General features: G+C 33.5%; 1 protein-coding gene across 1 annotated transcript in view; it reads right to left on the bottom strand.

Annotated features, from left to right (window-relative positions):
• Positions 1-9,294: 9,294 nt before the first annotated feature.
• Positions 9,295-21,882, bottom strand: part of LOC143249706 (guanine nucleotide-binding protein subunit beta-5-like) — a 48,060-nt gene continuing 35,472 nt past the window's right edge. The window contains 4 exon segments of the mRNA XM_076500018.1: positions 9,295-12,482; positions 12,883-13,049; positions 17,246-17,312; positions 17,314-17,343. Of these exon segments, the coding sequence (XP_076356133.1) occupies positions 12,471-12,482; positions 12,883-13,049; positions 17,246-17,312; positions 17,314-17,343 (276 nt within the window). The 3' untranslated portion in view covers positions 9,295-12,470.

Below are 21,882 nucleotides of genomic sequence, written 5' to 3'. Positions count from 1 at the left end.
TTGGAGCTATTCTGTGATCATTTATGCAGCGACTAAAAAAAAACAAAACACGTATGGTGTCCTTCAACATCAAAAGCTTATTCATCAAAGTTCCAGTAAATGGAGACCTAAAGGAATGTTTCAGAGCATTATATATATTTTTTACATAGCCTCTTGCCAAAGAGGAATTTATAAACGTATTTAGAATACCTCTCATTAATACATATTTTTAGATCGGTATGGCTGTTTCCAACAAAATAACAGCCTCTGTACAAGCAATCCGTTATTGTTTTACCTGACATCTTCATGGATAGCTTTGAAAATAAATTCTTTAATAGATGGGATAAAAACCTGATTTATGTACATGATTTGTTGATGACTCGTTCACCTTACTTTCTGGTTATAATAACAATATTAAATAGTTTCATAAAAAATTAAACTCAGTTCATACCAGGGGCGTAGATTTTTTTACACCTGATGGGGGGATGATTTTTGCAACCATTTATGTGGACTGTTAAATTTGCAAGTTGGTAATCTCTGATTACGTGAACCTGAAAGCTGTAAACATGCAGTCACAGAGTAATGTTGTTGCCACGATACTTGCATGTATACTTAGGCCTATTGACTTACGAACTATCGCTTAGATCGAAAAGCTTAGAAGCGCGCCTATATTAAAGATGTACATTTCCACTACTGAAAAAGCCTACATCTAGGCCTAATTATGTAATTCGATTGGTAAGAACACAAGAATCACAAGAACAAACACACAATTTATAGGCCTGTGATGCAATAAAACAATTTAACAGACCAAACTATAGAGGGAGATGATTGTATGCACCATACCCCCTACCTAAAATGAAGGGGGATGTATATCCCCACCCTCACCCCCAGGATCTACACCCCTGGTTCATACAGACATAAATATTCCCTGATGAACTGGATTGGTTCATCAACCAAATATCTTCTGGATGTGTTAGTTACACGATATTCAAATGGCAAATTAAATATAGATGTCTACCGATGGCCACAAGGTGTGAAACTATTGTTAAATAATAAAACTAGACATATTATTCTCTAACGATCTCTTCTTTGCTGTATATTGAAAATTTTGTTCCAATAGTCAAAATGTTGCTTTTACACGAGGATTTAAACTGAACTTAATAACTTATCTGTTTAACAAAATTAAAAAGCTTAGTAAAAAGTGAACCAAAGAAATGCAGATAGAATAAGAGATGGTCATTATTCAACTATCCCTTGATATCCAATAAAATAAGTGCCGTTTTAAAACATAATAGACCCCGGATTTACAACGCTAAAATCAGGGGTTCAATTTCCCTCTGTGGGCTCAGCAGATAGCCCGATATGGCTTTGCTATAAGAAAACACACACACAAAATATAACAACTTTAAACCAGATACTAATCCAGTGAACAAACCTTCAAATAAATTTAACAACGAAAAAATAGTATCCAATCACAGACAGAGTAGGCCAGGTGGGCTAAAGCGTTCGACTCGTAATATGAGGGTCGCGGGTTCGAATCTCTGTCGCACCAAACATGCTCGCCCTTTCAGCAGTTATAATGTTACGGTCAGTCCCACTATTCGTTGGTAAAAGAGTAGCCCAAGAGTTGGCGATGGATGATGATAACTAGTTGCCTTCCCTTTAGTCTTACACTGCAAAATTAGAGACGGCTAGCGTAGATAGTCCTTCAGTAACTTTGCGCGATTTTCAAAACAAACAGACAGAGTACTTAGTCTATTCCTTGTTTTAATAATCTCGTTCATATTGGACAAACAAAAACGACGTCTCTTAAAATTAGAGTAAAGGAACATGAGGGTTTCGTCGTGAAGAAGTAAAAAAAATCGACTTTAATATTATTTGTCGGACAATTAATTAAAAATTTAATCTTCATTAATCGAAAGTCATTGGAGAACCCAAATTTTAAAATGCAAACACAAAAGGGTAGATATAAATATTTAAAAACTAAAAAGCTTTTTCAATTATGAAATATAATTTGAAATCAACCTTACTTGGAAGGTTTTTAAATTAGTTTTTGTACACCACTGCCGTTAATGAACCATAATCATTCTGACGCCGTTTTGAACCTTAACATACAAGACATTGATTATGAACATTTTACTTTTACCTTGATAAGGATGTTTGAACTATCGAAACTAGTACAATTTATTGTGTGTGTCTTTAATAGTTTTGTCATCTGTACATTACTACACTGGTGTATTATTACAGTTTGTTGGAGTATAAATATTTTGCTGAGCATTTGTATTTTATTATTTACTATTCAAAATAGTTTTGAAAAAAAAATAGTATTCAGCTTTCTGTTGTAACGGTTTTTATTGTTGGGAGGTACGTTTATATTTAATTGATAAAAAGAGCGCAACAACCCACTTAATGGCAGCTTTACTGCTTAGACCTAAATTTATATAAATTATTTTGACTAATGTTTAGTTATAGGCCTAAATTTGCAGTACTTAATATGATATATCTTACTTGCTAACTCCTTCTGTACGTTCGACACTTTCTCATATATCTGTTACTTGTTGATAGACATTTAATAATCACAAAACTGAACTAACAAAGAAACTGGATTCAAACTTGCTAACTCAATAACCAATCAACTACTTTAGGTTAGACTTAGTTCTATATCGATCTGATGGCATCCTACAATTTCAAGAAAATTCCGGACATTAAGACACAAATACAAATTATATGAATTCAAAATTCCTTCTAGCCAACATTGAACCAAATGTGAAAGGAGTAGAACTTCTCTTTTCTCAATATACAACAAAGCAGAAAAATATATGTCTGTCTGTTTGTCCGTTATATAACTATTCCTAATTCGCTAAGATAATCTTGAATTTCGCGCAAAGCTACACGAGGGTTATCTGCACTAGCCGTCCCTAATTTTGCAGTGTATGAATAGAAGGGAAGGCACCTGTTCAACATCCACCCACCACCTATTCTTGGGCTATTCTTTTACTAACGAATAGTGGGATTGACCGTAATACTGTAACGTCCCCACGACTGAAAGGGCAAGCATGTTTGGTGCGACGGGAATTCGAATCCACGGCCCTCGGATTACGAGTCAAGTGTCTCAACCACCTGGCCATGCCGAACCTGATAGTTTGGTATATTAATATGTGGTTCACAACTTCTCCAATCCACTGTTGCTGTTATTAAGTATTTATTGTATTTGAAATATGTTAACTACATTCATAGAAGGCGCCACACCCTTATATATATATATTTATATTACATACTCTATAATAAACGATATACAGAGTATGGGGGAGGCACACAAACGTATCATATATCACAGATAGTACGATAGTACACCTTATGGAAGAGTGCAAAGAACAAAATGGCTACCACTATTACAATAACATGTAAACTCAACTGACGTTTCTAATCCAACAGCCACCATAAGATTGATATACCAGAGTTATTTTATGAGTTATACCACTTACTACTTGGTCTCGTGACATCTCGTGACATTTAATGCTAAAGGTTCGTTTTTTTTCGCGCAAAGCTACACGAGGGCTAGCTGCACTAGTCCTCCCTAATTTAGCAGTGAAAGACTAACCACCGTCAACTCTTGGGTTACTCTTTTACCAACTAATAGTAGAATTGGCCATAACATTATAGCCCCGCATGGCTGAAAGAACAAACCTGTTTGGTCCAAGGAAAATTCGAACTCGAGACCCTCAAATTGCGAGTCGAGTGCCCTAACCACTTGACTATGCAAGACCATTAGTTTGGGAATGTTGGAAAAAATGAATAACTATTTCGCATTGTACGTTTTTTACAGTGTGAGAATGTAACCACTTGTCAACAATTTCAGGCAATTATTTTTTAAAAATATTAATATCGATATGACACCTAATAAGCGAGAAATACGTAATTAAATACATAACTTTTATTTTCGTGTATTTAAAACATCGACGTGTTATTGGAAAAGACAGCAATAGACAAACGCTCGGAGATTTTTTCTATTAAATTATTTTTAATCTTAATGTTGTTATATTTGTTATTAAGCACAAAGTTCCCCAATGGGCTATCTGTGTCATGCCTACCATGATACTTAAACTCGATTTCTAGTGTAGTAAGTCCTCAGACATAATGTTGTTGCATGGAAGTTATTCATTATCGATTAAAACTTCTTATTGAAATTAATTTCTTTATGTTTTTCCCAACGTATGAAGATGAGTTTTGGTTTCTTGTATCCACTGAAAAAAAAAAATTCTCTATTTATTTTACACCAAAATCCTTTTTCTCTCATGACACTGTTAAAGTTATTTCCATCCAAATTATACTTATAAGTTGAATTATAACTCACATGCATTATCTTGCATGTATTATGATTAAAGCCTATTTGTCATTTATTTGTCTAACTCACTAAATAATCTGAATCTTAACATAAATTAGCAGCATATTGTTTACAGCTAGCAATAGCCAAGAGCTAAATTAATATCATCTACAAATACAAGTAATTTATTGATCATTCTTTCATTTACGCCCTTGATGTAAAAAAAAACAACAACAAAAAACACTGTAAAAGACGTATTACTGAGTTCTGCGATACCTTATTTGTAAAATTAATCCAGTTGGAGTGAACTTCATTGGTAACATCATTTTACTTTTTTTTCCTATCCAGTTACTCTTCTATCCAATTTGATAACTTATCCCCCATAGCTATAGATACTTTTTACAAACCATTTATGTTGCTCCTTCTCAAATGGTTTCTGGAAATCCAGGTACACCAAATCTACACCCTTTCCCTCAACTAAATAAGGAGTAATCTATTAAAATAATACTTGGGCAAGATATTCCTTTAGTGATACCATGCTGACTATCCAATAAAATTCTATGTTAAATGGATTTGCAAAGCATCTTTTGTCAGAATTTCCAAATATTTTCCTACAACTCATGTAAGACTAATGAGCCTATAATTATTTTAACGATTTTTATCACTTCCCTTAGAAAAAAGAAATGACATTTCCTAATTTGCAATGCCTACATACTTTTTAAGGATTTATAAAAAAAAAAAAAAGACAAATAGTAGTAAGTGGCTCAGTTATCCAATCCTTAACCTCCTTCAAACCCTTGAGATTGGAGAAATATTATCTGGTCCAGGAGTCTTATCATTCTTGAAACTTCTCAGTTTTTCTTAATAAGCTTAGAATTAATGGAGTTACCTTGTTTGATGTGAAGATATTCGTTTTGTCTAGTAGTTGCAATTCGTCAGTTGAAAAGCCTACATGTGTTTCACAAGTTTCATGTTATTTCTCTCCACTACAAATATTTGTTACGATATAAACACATATTTTAAAAAGAGTGGTACTAAAAGATTGCATTAAACAGTTAAACATTATTATATGCTCCTAAAGTACTTAAATAAAAACATTTCGTATATTAGTGTATTCATAAAACAGTTAAAACTATTTCAAGCAACTTTGCATAAAGCATTTTTTGAAGTGGCCCAAAACTATTTTTGTCCCAAGTACATAAAGTTCTCTTGGGGATCTAGATAAGAAAGAATAAATCCCAAACATATATTTATTTATATACACACATTTATAAGGATTGGCCTTTCCCTAGAAAATTATATCAATGCAGCTTCCTTACATGTTAGAAAAACTCAAGACATTCCTAGTTGCCATAATTACTTCCAGATCAGGTAACACACACTACACACCAGCATTTTTTACAGCTAAAACAATAGTCCATATTCATTCAAATTGTTGTCAAAATCAGGTTTAGCTATTTAACCTGTACAAGGAATTATTCAATGCTGATAAAACGGCGCTTTTCTTCAAACTTCTTAACTCTCGTGACTCAAAGGTAAAAGGAGGAAAGCTGCATAAGGATCGAATCAGAATCCTTGTCTGTGCAAACATGACAGGGTCTGTAAAAACACTTCTTACAGGATGTGTCTACATCGAAATATATTTGAGTAATGGCTTGAAAAATGAGATAAGGAACTCGCAAAACAAAAACAAAACTCTTGCTTGTATACGCGGCTGACCCTAAAGATATTACCCTGAAAAATAGAAAGCTTGAGTTTCTTTTCTCCAAAACAATATATGTTATGCAGTCAATGGACATGGCTGTCATCTGGAATCTCAAACTCGCTATAGTTCCATAATGCTTCAACCCATAAAAGATGAGAACGACACACATCCTAATTTTTCCCCTGAAGAAATAAAAAAGAAGACAGATCTTCTGACATCAGTCACCGTCATTGCTGAAACATTGAAACTGGTGCGAACAGAAAACATCGAATATTGTTTCAGAAATGCTGATGAACAAAATGACGCGACTGGTGCCCCGATTTTTCTGATGGATGGTGTTGTAATACTTGAACAATTAATCACAAAGTCTTTTAAACAATTTATTGATGTGAACAAAGAGGTGCAGACCTACGGAGAACTCACTAAAGATAAGTTGATAAAAGAATGAAACGGATGCAAAAATTCTTAAAATGGATTTCCAAAAAGACAACGAGGAAGAGAACCAATCTTCTTTGAAGATTATTGATGAACTTACGATTCTCAGATGAACTAATTTATGTAACGGTTGCTTTAAGGTCAGAGTTGTGAAAGCCCAACTGAGTAAGAAGAACGTAAAGCGAGAGCAGGCAACACTTGATGCGATGTATGGTGTGCGACTTAATTTTGATGTTAAGTTTATTTTAAAAAGTGATTTAAATACGAATTAATAAAGACTATTATACCTACAAAACTCATTTAAAATACCATTTTCGTAACTATCTCCGAGACAAAAGCCGTCCTACGTATATATCGTCATGACGAGTGTAGCCTCCATTTCCAGGGTCTACAGAGGGTCGTAAAACCGTCTTCCTCTATAATTGTTACACACTTTTAGTTCGAACCTCTAGGCAGTATAACTATTATACGAAGCCTGTAGGCTGCAAATAGTGACATGACACACAATTCTTTCCACATAGTGGACGAGGACTGGAATCCTAAACTCTGATTAAATAAATCTAGGATGAAATACCGGACATGCAGTTTCAAGACTGAAGAGTCATAAGTGTGTTGATATTAATATTTGGTTTACACACTTGACGGTACATAAAGTGGTTTGGGATATAAGTAAGTACAGGAAATATGTTCGTACTTTCTACTGATAATTCTGCAACCAATAACATTTCTTTCAGAGTTTGCCAGCTTTTCTCGTGGCATCTTAATTGGCCGTATCCGGACATGTTCTCAGATAGTTGACATATGAAAGGATGTTTGAAACTTTATAGTATTTCAATCAGATCATATCTAACATTACAAATTTCGCGACATAGATCAACACCACTATTCAATACTCATATCAATTTAATATTTTTAAAAGATATTTACATTAAATAAACTTGAGTTATGTGTTTTTCTTACAGCAAAGCCACATGGGGTTATCTGCTGAGTCCACTGAGGAAAATCGAACTCCTGATTTTAGCGTTGTAAATCCGAAGACCTGTACCAGCGTGGAACTAAACTTTAGTTCTTTGTAATAAAATTAAAAACCTACTAACACTATGGAACAACAAATATTGGAAAATGATCAGTTTGTACCATTCAAGTTTCTTGAACAAAATTTTTATCTACTGATCCTGAAGACTTTGTAAAGGTGAAACGTCTGTTTCAGTAAAAAGTTCTCTAATAAATATTACATTAGTTGCAAGCTATCTAACAAACTAAATATTTAAATAAGCTTCAGACAAGTTGAGAATAAACGTACATCCTTCTCCAAATTCTCTAAACTTGTAATTGGGGAATGTAAAATACTACAGATTTTGTGTACTTCAAGTGTGACCAACAACCAGTCTATTTCACTTCTTGTTATTTAGGTGTAGTTATCCTGCTCTGATTTCCATTCACAGGAATATATTTGTTAGCCATTAAACCCTAAACTTATTAATATCCTGGCGTATTGCATTATACTAAGTTATTTCATGTTTTCACCTATTTAGACTCAGGATAAAGCGACAAAAAGAACGAGTGAAATCACTATTTTGTCTTCCATTTAAGTCTATATTATTATAAATAGGACTCCAGCAGTAACCAGTTCGATTGATGGCGATGCTGTTTTTATTTTTTGTACGACTGATTTTGCTCGTCTGTTCAAATGCAAAGCTGCACCCATTGCTGGGATTGAACCAATAATTTGTGCGTTAAATCTATTAAGTTTACCGTTAAGTTATAAGGAGGTAGTAGTATAATTGGAAACCGTGTAACCAACAAATTCGTGGACTCGCGAACAATATGGTACGTAGGTTATTCAAAAAACTGTCCGTTATTCACCCTGTCTGTTAAATAATGCAGTCACGTAGGTAGATATATGTGAAATCACAAACTGTTACGCATTTTCATGTTATTACACAATTATATTACCGTAACTACTAGTAACGTAAATATTACTCACATTTCGAAATATTATTCAAACCGCTTTTCACGTTACAAATAATTAGAAAAAAATAACATTCAAACTAATGCAGACGCTAGGGTTAGCTAAATTTCAAAATAACACTAGACATACACTATCATTTAAGTTAGTTACTCCTATTCATACAATATTTTACAAATTAGTGATGACGTTAAGTTACGGATATATCACACTAACGCTAAACTAGTAACAACGTTAAGGTTTGTGAAGTTTAGCTTTTTGGTAATTTAAGTGTTGGATCAAAGGAATTTAATAATATTGTTGGTAACCGTATTTTTTTACATAAAAAGGGCATTAACCTCAAAAATTAATGAAAAATCGAGAAGTTCATCCGTATCTTAGATAACACAGTAAAGTTCTTATTTCCGTTAAAGTGTAAGGTAGATGACAAAATGTCTCTAAAAGATAAGTTGTTTGACTAGCACTAATCAAAAGGTTTTAAATCATTTTACTTTATATGAAAAACACCACAACCAAAACAGTTTTCGTTACTGTATTTTAATTTTAAATGTATATTATGAGAAAGTTAAGCCTGATAAATATTGTTTGAAAATAATAATGATAAAAAAAAATCCAATGCAAATAAACAATAACAAACTTTTCATTTTTCAAATTGAAGTTGAAACTGTTGTAATGCTTTTACCAAGAAGGGTGGTAGTGGAGCTTATTGTGGCAGGAGATGCACACTTTTTACTTTTAAGTTTAAAACTCTTTTGTCAAATTTTATTTTGACAAACTTGAGCAGTTAATTTTATAAGGATATGTCCAAAAGTATGACTTAAGCCTTCAACGATTTCACAAATTCACAAACATGAGAATATGACTTTTTAAATTACAACCAAATTGAAAGCTGAAAAAAAATCAAATAATTATTTATTATCTTTTTACAATATGTCCAAATGGTAAGAGCTTCACCATTCCTGTCATGTCTTGAGTTTACAGCATAACCAGTATCAATGCAGTTAAAAAATAAACAAGTCATAAAATAAAAAACCTGACACTAATTTAAAATGTTTTTGAAACATCTCTATAATTTGTATTAGTTACAGAAAAACTCACCATCAACATATAGAAAGGTTGTTATTAAACATTTAAGATATTTCCAGCCAATAGACCAAAAACGTATGAGAATGTGGGAAACAAATCAGCATTTTATGTTCTTTTAATCACAAATCTTAGGCCTACTTCTTTTTACTACTTCCCTAACTTTCAGCATTTAAACTTTAAAAGTATTACAAGGCCAAAGAGAATTAATTTATTGTGTAAAATTAAAGCTATAATTTTATAGAAATATGTTTTTATGACTATCTTAAATCACAAAGGAGTCAGAACTCTTTTCTTCAACACTTGCCTTCACCATTGTAAATCAAGGTCTATCCTTATAAACATTTAGTTTAGTAGATTTTTTGTTGTTGTAAACTGATCAACATCCCCAGCAAGTTCTTCATAACTACAAGTTTTTAATTACAAAAAACAAGTTATTAAAAATAGTGCAAAGAATTTATAAGAAATTGTTCTGATTCACAAGTAGTTTTACATAGTTTAGTCATGTTTTAACTTAAGAAAGTACAGCTACAGTTTCACACTTAATACATATGGTTATCTCATTAATATCACGGATAACAAAATAAAACAAAGTTAGATCATTTGACAAAGCAATGCCAAGAATGAATGTTTCAAACATAAGACAAAAATATTTACAAGATTTTCTTTCACACACATTTCAGCAACTGAGAAATCTTTTAAAATTTCATGACACAACTGTCATTTGTTTTACTTTATAACTATTTACCATGACAAATATATTTTTAAAACAATGTCATGGTAACATTTTCATAGTAGTTTTTAGAACATTTAAGACACTAATGTGCTGTCATTGTTAACAGTAAAATTCTGTATAAGCAATATCAATTTTTATATATATAAAAGTTAAAAAGATATCAAACTAGCAACAACTTTCAAATTGCCCTGCTTAAAAATACAGAAACGATTTCAATACTTGTCCTGACTATTTCCATTGAAACTTAATGAAAAACAAAAGTTTATATAACATACAAAAAAATAGATAGTTCTGTAAATGAATTAACAAAAGTAGGATGCATTTTCTTACAATACCAAAACTAAGAGATTGTCATTCCTTTATGAAACAAAAAATATATCAAACGTAATGGCAAAAACAAATTAAATGGTTATTCAACAGATGTACCACATAAATATTGCTATATCGTGCTAAGCAACGTAGCATTTCCATTACATAACATATATATTATGCTTAAGAAAAACTACCTGAAAATATTTTTAGTGTGAAAGCAAATACTTAAAAGTTATTATAATCTCAAAAAACAATACTAAAAGTTGTCATAAAGGATACAATAAGTTAACATATACAATCAGTCTTTCATTTTGAAACTAATAACCTATAAATATTATATGAAAATAATGTGAGAAGATCAACAGAATATTAATATAGATGTTTGGAGAAATGTTATGCAATGAATGTTCTAGACTAGTATTTTGTATAAATACAATTATCAATGTTCACATTACAATAGGAACAGGAAACCCGACAATCTCATTCTTCCTGACAAAGTTATTACTTCTTGCATCTTTCCTTCTTCACCACAAATATTATGGAAAATGAATGACACTGACATAATAAAACGTGTCCGTCTTGAAATCGCTGCATAAAATACCTTATTTAGAAGAATTAGTCATTCCTAATTTACCACACAACAATTTTATAAACTTTATTTAGTATTGATTAAAAAAATGAAACCAGTAAAATATAAAACACCATACTAATAAAGCAATGGAGACATCACACATTGTTTTTGTAATGAATATATTACCATAAGAAAATTTTAAAAAGATTAGGAAATGTTCTTACAGACATGGTAAAACTAATGTAATACTTACACTGTTATTTTATGTTTTATTTAACTGGGCAAAAGTCAATTCTTTTACAGCACAAAAACTTTCATAATAGAATAATAAGGAAGTTTTGTACTTTTATATGGTAAGTACTTGATGAGAAATATACTCTTCTTGCATTTAATTATTACATTAAAGTATCTTTAGTAACACAAAAATGGAAAAATAACATGTTTGTGATACTATATTACTGTGAGTTGCTTGAAAAGCTGTTTCACAGTTAGTTGTATGGCTTATCACATAAGTTGGTCCATATTCAAAAAGTTAATACACAAACAAACCTTTAGATGGTAACAAACAAAGATTACACAATATTTATAAAGTAGCAAATCCTCTGATTTGATAAAAATGACTAACAATCCATAGTTGGCAGGATAAACTGTCTGATAATACACGTGTATATACTGTTTAACAGAAAACAATGCTCATTTAATGTTTTCACACAGTCAACAGGAAATATATGAATAATAAAAATGCATTTTTTTTGTATATCACTTAAGTTCCAAAAATACAGAACTAATGACTGAAGTATGGCTATCTATAATTTAGAACACGATGGCAATATGGCACAGGCTAGCACCAAATCTGAACATCTAAAGTTCATGAAACAGAGACTATTTTATGATACTATGAAGCCATACAGAAAAGATAAAACGCAACAGAAGAAATGCAAGTTTTTGTTTTCTGAAAGGACTAATTAATTTCACAAACAAAAGTACAATAAGCTTCAAAATAAAAAAAACATAATAGAAACAAAGATTAAATCAAATAACAGTACACATCATTTTAAACGTAATGAAACATTTTACTTGGTCAGAATCTTTTGGTAATGTAACAATAGAATAAACTGTACAAATACTAATATCTTGATAAAACAATACATCAAACAAATATTTACTATTATTTCTTCAACTGTGATCATGAGACGTCTTGAAAAAATTTCAACCACGTATTCTATTAAAAAATTTTTTTACATAAATCTCTGTACTTCTCAGGAACTTCATGACTACACACTAATGTGCTTTATCCTGGCACTTTCTACAAAAGTGAATAATTGTTTTTGGTTTGCAGCTAATTAATCATATCTCTCAAGCCCATATCTGCAAAAGAACAATCAGTGATTTCAATGCACAACATATCAATACAACTCTTATTTGGATTTTTAAAACTACAACCTTCAACATGCACATTATAAAAAATGTTTTAACATGCAACTTTTTCAAAATAAAAAGTGCTATATAAATAAAACAGCATGTTAAATTCAGAGATTATTCTTTTGGAGTGACATAAGACTTGTGTAATTTTAAAAAAAAATAAATTATTTCTGCATTATCTAAAAATCTATATGAAAGATGAAATTAGAACAAGACACTTAAAACAGTGTAAACATTTACAGGTATTGAAACCAAGTTTTTGGTATTATAAGCCTTAAGACCTACTGCTAATGCAGTGGGGGAACTATCCCAGTTGAAGATCATCCCTCTTCCAAACTGTACTTACCCTGAGTGTGAAGTCCCAGCTTCCTGTTGACAAAGCAGTGCCATCTGGTGAAACTTTTAAACATGTAACTCTATTTTCATGTCCATAGAGAATTGTAAGCCTTATGCACTTGAGTGTGTCCCAGACGTTTACAGTATAGTCATTGTAACCAGCAAATAAGAATCTCCCTACAATAAATGTAACCAATCATATAATTAGTTTCTGTAGTGAAGCTCACAAACAAACATCAGCAACTTTGAAAAGCAACTTTCTCTTGCAAATAACATTAAAATGTTATAGTTTTACAATATAAGCAATGTTTAACTGAAGAGTATATAGAAGAAATCATAGAAGCAAGTTTTTCAGTATTATTTTATCAGCTATTTAAGTTAAATTTTTCACTATTCAATCTTACTTCTCTGATATTACAGTATTCAAGCTGAACAAAATTTTATCATTCATTCTGTTACAACCAATGAATTTATGTCACTTCAAATACACACGTGCAAATCAACTTTACAAATTTAATTAAAAAGTGTAATTCGGTTTATATTTCATCATTTTTATTCAAGTATATTGGAAAATTAATACTTTAGCATAATGTAATTATTATCTTGATTTAATTAATAAGAAACATAAATCATTTCTAACTTTCATTCCCACCATGTCCATAGATGTTGTAACCAAAGATTTAACACTATTAAATTTTGTATACATTTTTTTTTTTTATCTGGCTCCTAATCTCATGTATATTACACAAATCAGATTTGAGCATGTTTTGTTACTTTGCCATGTATTTCATGTTTCCTGCTTCATGTTTGTTGAACTCTGAGTTTACTGATTTAGTTAAATTCAAATTTGTAGCATCACTCATGTGAAACATGAAGTGTGTGTGTTTTCTTATAGCCAAGCCACACCATGCTATTTGCCGAGTCCACCAAGGGAAATCGAACCTGATTTTAATGTTGTAAATCTGTAGACTTATTGCTGTACCAGCTGGGGATGTGAAACATGAAAACAATATTCATACGAAATAGGTATTAATTAAGATTCAACACTATGTAATCTAAATTCCAATAAAGGTATGTGCAAGCTATTTATATTGATGCTAATGGCATGGTTATGTGCATTCTAAGGTAACAAAGCAACATGAAGACAAATTCTTGGAAATATTTAACAATTAATTAATTGTAAATTTTTGATGAAAGCTGGGTGATTAATTTGATTAATCAATTACTGACTACAGAGATGAATGTCACATGAAATAATCGATTAATAGAAATTAATGTTTCTATTTATTCCAAACTATCCACATAATGCTTAACCCATAATCAAATTATACTGATCACCAAGCTCCATTTATGATGATATTCTTAAATAATATCTAGCTTCTTCAAAAAGATTTGTAAACAATTATTGTGAAACTGAGTTTGGAGAAATTAACAAATTTCCTTTCATTTTAGATTTTCTTATTTTCTGCTTGATCAGACAGTTACAGTTCAAATATTAGTTTTATCTCACTTAATATTCATCAGTACCTTTGTTTTGTTGCTTGAAACAGCCAACTTCTTTGTGCAAGTCATACAAACAAACACCAGTGAAAAATAACTAACCCTCATGAGTGATATTTTCCAAATGTATTTTTTTTGTTGAGACCAATTTACATCTAATGATTATAGATTCTTTTCAAGTAATAAGAAGTACTAGTTTTGCTTGCCATTAGAACATGATAGATTTAATAGTACATACAATCATTTTTTTACTGTCTCAGTATTTTACTTTCACACGATTTAGTTTACGATACTAAACTACAGTAGCCTTACAAGGCTCGTTGAAATAATTCTTTTGGTTTTTAAACTTACATAATGTAATGCAAATGAATTATCACAAATGAAAATGGATGTTTATTCAGAGTTTCATTCAATTTGATTAAGAATTTTCACAATGAAAATGGAAATAATAATGCTCTCTAATACCACAAGGGGATAATGAAACATTCATAAATCAACTGATAATTGTTTTATATTCAGATACTTAAAAAAACAGTAATTTGATTTTCTGCCATCTTGGTGTTATCAATATCCCACTGACTTGTTTTTCTTTCACAATAAAATGGACTCAATTGCATGAATATTCAAAGGACTTTAACAGTAAACAGTACCTAGTTGCAGTTTGAGAAACTTTGTAAAATTTACTTTAGTCTATCATTTTTTTAGGTTGTGAAGATCACAATTTTTTTTGTGTTAAAATTGTTTTGAAATAAAAAAATTTCATATTACAATTTCATTTTTTTGGTGTTCATCAAAATGTTCCATTTTATATATTCAGTCAACTTCAACTTGACTGATGTTCAAAAGCATACAATTCCTTACTAACCAACAATATCATATTTTGATGAAATACAAATAATGTAAACTGTTTAAATTAACTTGTTTTTATCCAAACTTATAATAATCATACACGATACTAAGGTTGAATATCGGCAAAAACTGCAAAGAAAACATATAAATTGATTTGGTTTGTTTTAACTTTCCGACGAGGGTTAACTGTGGTAACCGTCTCTAATTTAGTAGTAGAGGACTGAAGGAAAAGCAGCTAGTCATCTTCACCCACTGCCAACTTTTAGACTACTCTTTTACCAACGAATAGTGGGACTGACTGTGACATTATAACATCCCCATGGCTGAAAAGGCAAGCATGTTTGGTGGTATGGGGGTTTGAACCCACTACCCTCAGATTGCAAGTGAAGTACCTTAACCACCTAGCCTTTATAAACTGAAAACTGCTGATTGCCCCAAAGTCAGTCCTCAATTACTGTTGCGAGTCTTTTTGGATAGGTTTCTATCAGCCTTACACAATGGGATGGTGTAATTTTTGCCGATTCTTTCTGGTAAAACTGTTCCAATTCTTATAAAGTCACTGGGGATCTTTAAGTCTCACCGTAAAGTTTCTATTGGATATATGTCAGAACACTGACTGGGCAACTCCAAGACATTCACTTTGTTATTTTGAAAACACTCCAGTGTGGCTTTGTCCTTGTACTTCAAAATACTGTCACGTTGAAATGTGAATTTTCCATTCAGTTTTTGGATTATAATATTCATGAAACAAGCAGGTTTACCTCTAGGCTTCATCTGTTCTTTGTTAATCTTTAAAAGCAACCCAGTGCCTGCTGATGAGAAATATCACCATAACATGGTGCTACTACTACCATGCTTGACAGTTGAGACAGAGTTGGCTGAGTGATGTAAGGTGCCAGACATAACACTTTTGAATTCAGAGCAAAAAAGCTTAATTTCTTTTGAAAAGCACTGTATTTAGTTTGATAAATTATTTATCCTTGCTATGGATGACCACCACTTCTGGCTATTGATAATATAAAATAAAAGAGTTAATCTTGAACCAGGTCTTCACCAGTGAAAATGGTGGTGGTATTATTTTGATGTCAAATACTGTGTTCAGGCTAACAATGATTTTAGTTAACAACAATTATTTATAGTAAATATAGTTCGTTTTCAATAAAAAATAATTTTATTTGTGTGTATCGTTTGAACACAGTAAACTTAAAAATATTCAATGAATCATGAATTAATTCACCTGAATCATTTGCTGTTGCCTACCATACTCACTAAACCTAAAAGTGTTCAACAGTTGTCTTTTCATACAAGATAATTTCTGTAGCCTTCAAACAGATATAACTTCACACAAAACCATTTTGGGAATTAAATGATCTTCTACAGGAACTATGAACATCGTCCTAGGACCTAAGTTTTCTAAACTTCCTATTACATCCCTATGTTTATCCCTACAATGGCTCTAGCTAATATCTTAAAGTAACAAATAATTCCTCAAATCAATATTCTAAATTCATGTAAATAGTTCATAACCTCCTCTGTACAATAGAATCTATACACTGGCTACAGCTAGTTCTACACTGTGCTTCAATAGCAGATGTTCAAAGCACATACTGTGATATAATAAAAGAATGACAACGAAATAACAGAACCACTAGCAGAAAAAGAAAACCATGTTTGAAACAAAACAAGAATTATTATATTATCAAAGACTACTAGCTTCTTAGTAGATGCAAATCTACACTTTGAGATGGGCAGAGAGATTCCAAGAAAAATGGTATATTTCTTGTTTAACAGGCAAGTCTCCTCAGAACTACACAGAGATGATTTTTTTTTTCATTTTTCTTTGAAAATTACATTAAATAAGTTTCAAGTTATAAAGCATTCAAATACAATTACATTATTGTTCCTACTTAGATATTAATATTATATACGGAGATGTGCACTTAGACCTGAAATCTCTGGTAAATAACCATTACAGAATATAAAGGTTTTGTTTTTATAACTTTTGAAACTGAGTATTAACTTACCACTAATAGAGAAATCTACTGAATTCACACCAAAGATGATACTCTGCTTAGAGTAAACTGCAACTTCCCCGATCAGCCCTCAGATCAAAGAGACGGCACTAATAAAGACAAATAAATCATCAAATGAACAACTCTGTCTTATGTACCTTTACAACTGAGATACTTTAAGTCATTTGACTTGTTAAAACAAAATGGAAAACATAAGATGTATATAACCAAATCTACACCGAAAACAGCATCACTCTTAAAACAACAAAGCATGACCACAAAACTGTTTTAATCCATAAGTGACAAGCACTATTGCTAATAAAGTGAACGTGAAGGAAGTACTGATTGATTGATTGATTTAGTGTTTTATGGCACAAAGCAGCGAGGCTATCTGCACCAGACATTCGGTAAAAATGTAAAAAAATAAATAAAAAAAAAAAAAATAAATGTAGTAATAGACATAAATGGAAATGAAGGTAAAACAAAAAAGTATAAAACCAATGTTGACACCTAGTCTACAATGTTAAGATAGAAGGCAGAGTATAAGAAGTTGTAAGGTATTTACTCCAGCAAAAAAGGTAATGATCATAGCCCGCCAGGAAGACTAACAGGTAAGTTCAAGAACCACTGTCAGTCACCTGAAGTTGGTCTTTCCAGTCTTGGTTCCAGGTTATGTGTCATAGCAACCAGTATCAAAATGTAAAAGAATAGAAGTTTTAAAAGATACATAGCAAAATTGTAACAATGAGTAGCCAAATGTCCAGTAAAAAGATAAAGTCAAGTACATGGAGTAAAATTTGTAAAAGTAAATGAAGGTAAAAACAAAACAGCAATTAAAACAGAAAATGGTGTTAAAACCAATGGTGACATCCAGTCTTCAAAATTGTAAAATATTTACTCTAGCAAAATGGTAATGATCATAACCCGCCAGGAAGACTAACAGGTGTATAAAAACCACCGTCAGTCACCTGAAGTTGGTCTTTCCAGTCCTGGTTCCGGGTTATGAGTCAATATGGCCAGTACTAAAAAGTTAAGTAGTAAGAGTGTGAAATGATATGCAGCAAAAGTATAATAACAACTTGCCAGGACGACTAACGAGTAGTTCAAACAGTAGCGTTAGTCACCTGAAGTTGGCCTTTCCAGTCCTGGTGTTGAGTTATTTAATGTTCTGGCCATTGTCCAATGTCAAATTGAAGGAGAGAGATTAAAACTGTAAAAAAAGAACCACAATTAAAAAGGTGTAATGAATAAATATGCAACACTTAAGTGAGATTAAAAAGATTAATGGCCATTAAAAAATTAAAAACATTATCAAGTTGGACAGAGTCACCATCACCAATAACTCTGTCCAATGTTACAGACTGACCCTAGGAAAAAATATGTTTAAAATATTGCCGTCGTTGAGAATTGTAACGATGGCAAGAAAGTAAAACATGGCTGATAGTGATTTGAGTGTTACACAAACTACACATTGGTGCATCAGTTCCTGATAAAAGAAAATGATGAGTTAAAAAACTGTGACCAATGAGTAGCCTAGCGAGAACAACTTGCTCCTTCCGAACTTTACGGAAGCTAGATGGCCAAAGTCCAATTTTGGGTTTGATTTGAAAAAGTTTGTTGTCAAGTTGCTCACTCCAAGTGGACTGCCAGCTGGCACGGAGCCAAGCCTTGAAGACAACACCATAGTCCATGTGCGGAATAGGCATAGGAGTGATGGTGCTGAAGCAGACATATTTAGCTGCCATGTCTGCAAGCTCGTTCCCCAATACCAACATGGCCTGGTATCCAGAAAAACTGGATTGAAGTAGCTGCTAATGAGAAATGGGCCAGTCGGTTTTGAATATCAGCGAGAATAGGATGTGAGCTAACGTGAAGTGATTCCAAGGCAAGTATAGAACTAAGCGAATCAATATAAATAGTGCAGTTGGAGTACTGCTCAGCTGCAATATGATCCAGGGCAAGAGATATGGCATACAGTTCAGCAGTGAACACAGAAGCTGTAGAAGGGATTCTGCGCAACTACTGACCCATAGCAAACCATAGCAGAGCCCACTGAATTACCTGATTTGGAACCATCTGTATAAATGGGAACTGAATGATTGTTTGAAAGATATTCATTGAATAAAAGACGGTACTTCCAATCTGGAGTATCTGCCTTTTTTAGGTGACTGAAAGAAAGGTCACATTTGGGGGCTGTAATAAGCCATGGTGGGATGGGCCGACCTGTGGAATTTGCAATGTTATCCAAGGACAGACCCAATTCATCCAATTGCGCCGGATCACGAAGGCCAAACGGAGCAATGACAGATCGTCTGTTCTGAAAAAGTACTGCCCACCAAGGAAGGAAAACACATTTCCAGGTGGGATGCTTTGGTAAGGAATGAAGTTTCGAAGCATATAGTAAAAAAGTTGCATATGGCGGAAGTGCAAAAGAAGTTCATGAGACTCAAAGATAACCTCTGAAGTGGGGAAGTGCAGAGCCGAAGTCCTTGATGATGAATGGGGTCCAGCATCTTTAAGGCTAAGGGTCTGGCAGAGCCATAGACCATTGATCCATAATCAAGTTTCGATCTAATAAGAGCACGATATACCTTTAACATTGAACAGCGATCTGCCCCCCAACTGGAAGAAGAGAGAACACGGAGGATGTTCAGTGCTCTTGTGCATTTGACCCGAAGCTGCTTTAAATGTGGTATAAAGGTCAGTTTACGATCAAAGATAAGCCCCAAGAACTTGGTCTCCGGGACCATTGGCAGCAAAACTTCACCGATAGGAAGTTCAGGATCAGGGTGAATACCCTGTTGACGGCAAAAGTGCATGCATACAGTTTTGGAGAGAGAGAAATTAAAGCCCTTCACCAGAGTCCACTTCCGTACACAATTGAGGGCGGTTTGTAGTTGCCGCTCAATATATCTCATTTCACATGAGATGTGAAAGTCGTCGACATACAGCCCATTCACAAAGTGAGAGGGAGTTGTTCAGTGATGGCATTTATCTTTATACTGAAGACTGTAACACTCAATACACAGCCTTGAGGGACTCCAAGTTCCTGTACAAAAGAAAGGGGAAATTGTCGAACCCACACGAACTTGGAATCTCCTGTCCATTAAAATTTTTCTAATAAACATGGGTAGATGGCCACGTAACCTATATGTATGGAGGTCTCGCAAAACGCCATACCTCCATGTTGTGTCGTAAGCCTTCTCTATGTCAAAGAATATTGATACAAGATGTTGGCAGTTGAGAAAGGCTTCTCTGATAGAGGTTTCAAGACGAATTAGGTGGTCTGTGGTGGAGTGCTGTCGATGGAACCCACACTGGATGGGCGAGAGGAGGTTGTTTGATCCAACGAACCAAACAAGACGAGCATTAACCATCCTTTCTAATGTCTTACAGAGACAGCTCGTCAAAGCAATTGGACGGTAGTTTGAAGGAATCTTGGGATCTTTCCCTGGCTTAGAGAAAGGTAAAATAATAGCCTGGCGCCAGGCATCAGGAAAAACATTCTCCTGCCAGATCCGGTTGAAAACAATCAGAAGGACATCAAGAAAAGCAGGAGATAGATGGTGCAGCATGTCATAATGAATATCATCAGGTCCAACAGACGTACTGGCAGACTGATGAAGGGCCATTTTTAGTTCCACCAGGGTAAAGGGACAATTATAGTCAAAGAAACAGCCAGTTCGAAAGGAAAGAGGTGATCGCTCTGCCCGAGTCTTGATGGTCAGGAAGGTGGAGGAACAAGCAGAAGTGCTAGATACCAGGCAAAAGCTTTCACCTAGAGTGTTAGCGATGTTCCAAACATCAGTCACCTCCTGACCATCAGAGAGTAAGATCGAGAGGGGGATAGAATTGTAGTGTCCATTAACCTTTTGAATCCTGTCCTATATGATCTTGGAACTGGTGGTAGAAGATATGCTGGTTGTGAACTTAATCCAAGATTCCTTCTGGCTTTGACATCTTACCCACCTAGCATGTGCACGGCCCATTGGAAAGCAACCCGGTTTGAAAGTGTGGGATATCTACGAAAAGTATCCCAGGCCCGCTTTTGAGCCTTCCGTGCTAACTGGCAAGCAGGATTCCACCACGGACGAGGATATCGTGGAAAACGTGTCGAGGTTTTAGGAATACACTGAGCAGCTGCATGTGTAATACAGTCAGTTACCGCTGCTACACAGTCGTCTATTGATGGCTGATTTACGATGGCAGGATCAAGTTCTGCGAGAGCAGTGAAAGTGGACCAGTCTGCCTGATCCAGCTTCCACCGGGCACGCTGGGTAGGGTGGCATCGACCACGCCAGTCTCTCTCAAAAGGATCGGAAAATGATCACTGCCTAGTGGATTACTGTCAACCCTCTATGAAAATGGGAGAATAATGAAGGGGAGCAAACTGAGAGATCAATAGCGGTAAAGGACTGAAGGTGCATGAAAGTAAGTGGAAGAACCAGTATTGAAAAGAGAAAGATTGTGATCAGAGAGCATTCGCTTTACAGATCGACCCCTCTCATCAATAATAGCACTTCCCCAGAGGGGATGATGTCCATTAAAATCCCCTAGGATTAGAAATGGAGATGGCAATTGTTCAACGAGAGCATCAAGATCTGATTGATCATATGTCTTTCCAGGGGACAGGTACAGAGAACAAACAG

This window comes from Tachypleus tridentatus, chromosome 4 (genome assembly GCF_004210375.1).
Source record: "Tachypleus tridentatus isolate NWPU-2018 chromosome 4, ASM421037v1, whole genome shotgun sequence".
NCBI classification, from domain to species: Eukaryota; Metazoa; Arthropoda; class Merostomata; order Xiphosura; family Limulidae; genus Tachypleus; species Tachypleus tridentatus.
The sequence above is the reverse complement of the archived record's forward strand: the minus strand, read 5'-3'. Positions and strand labels throughout refer to the sequence as shown.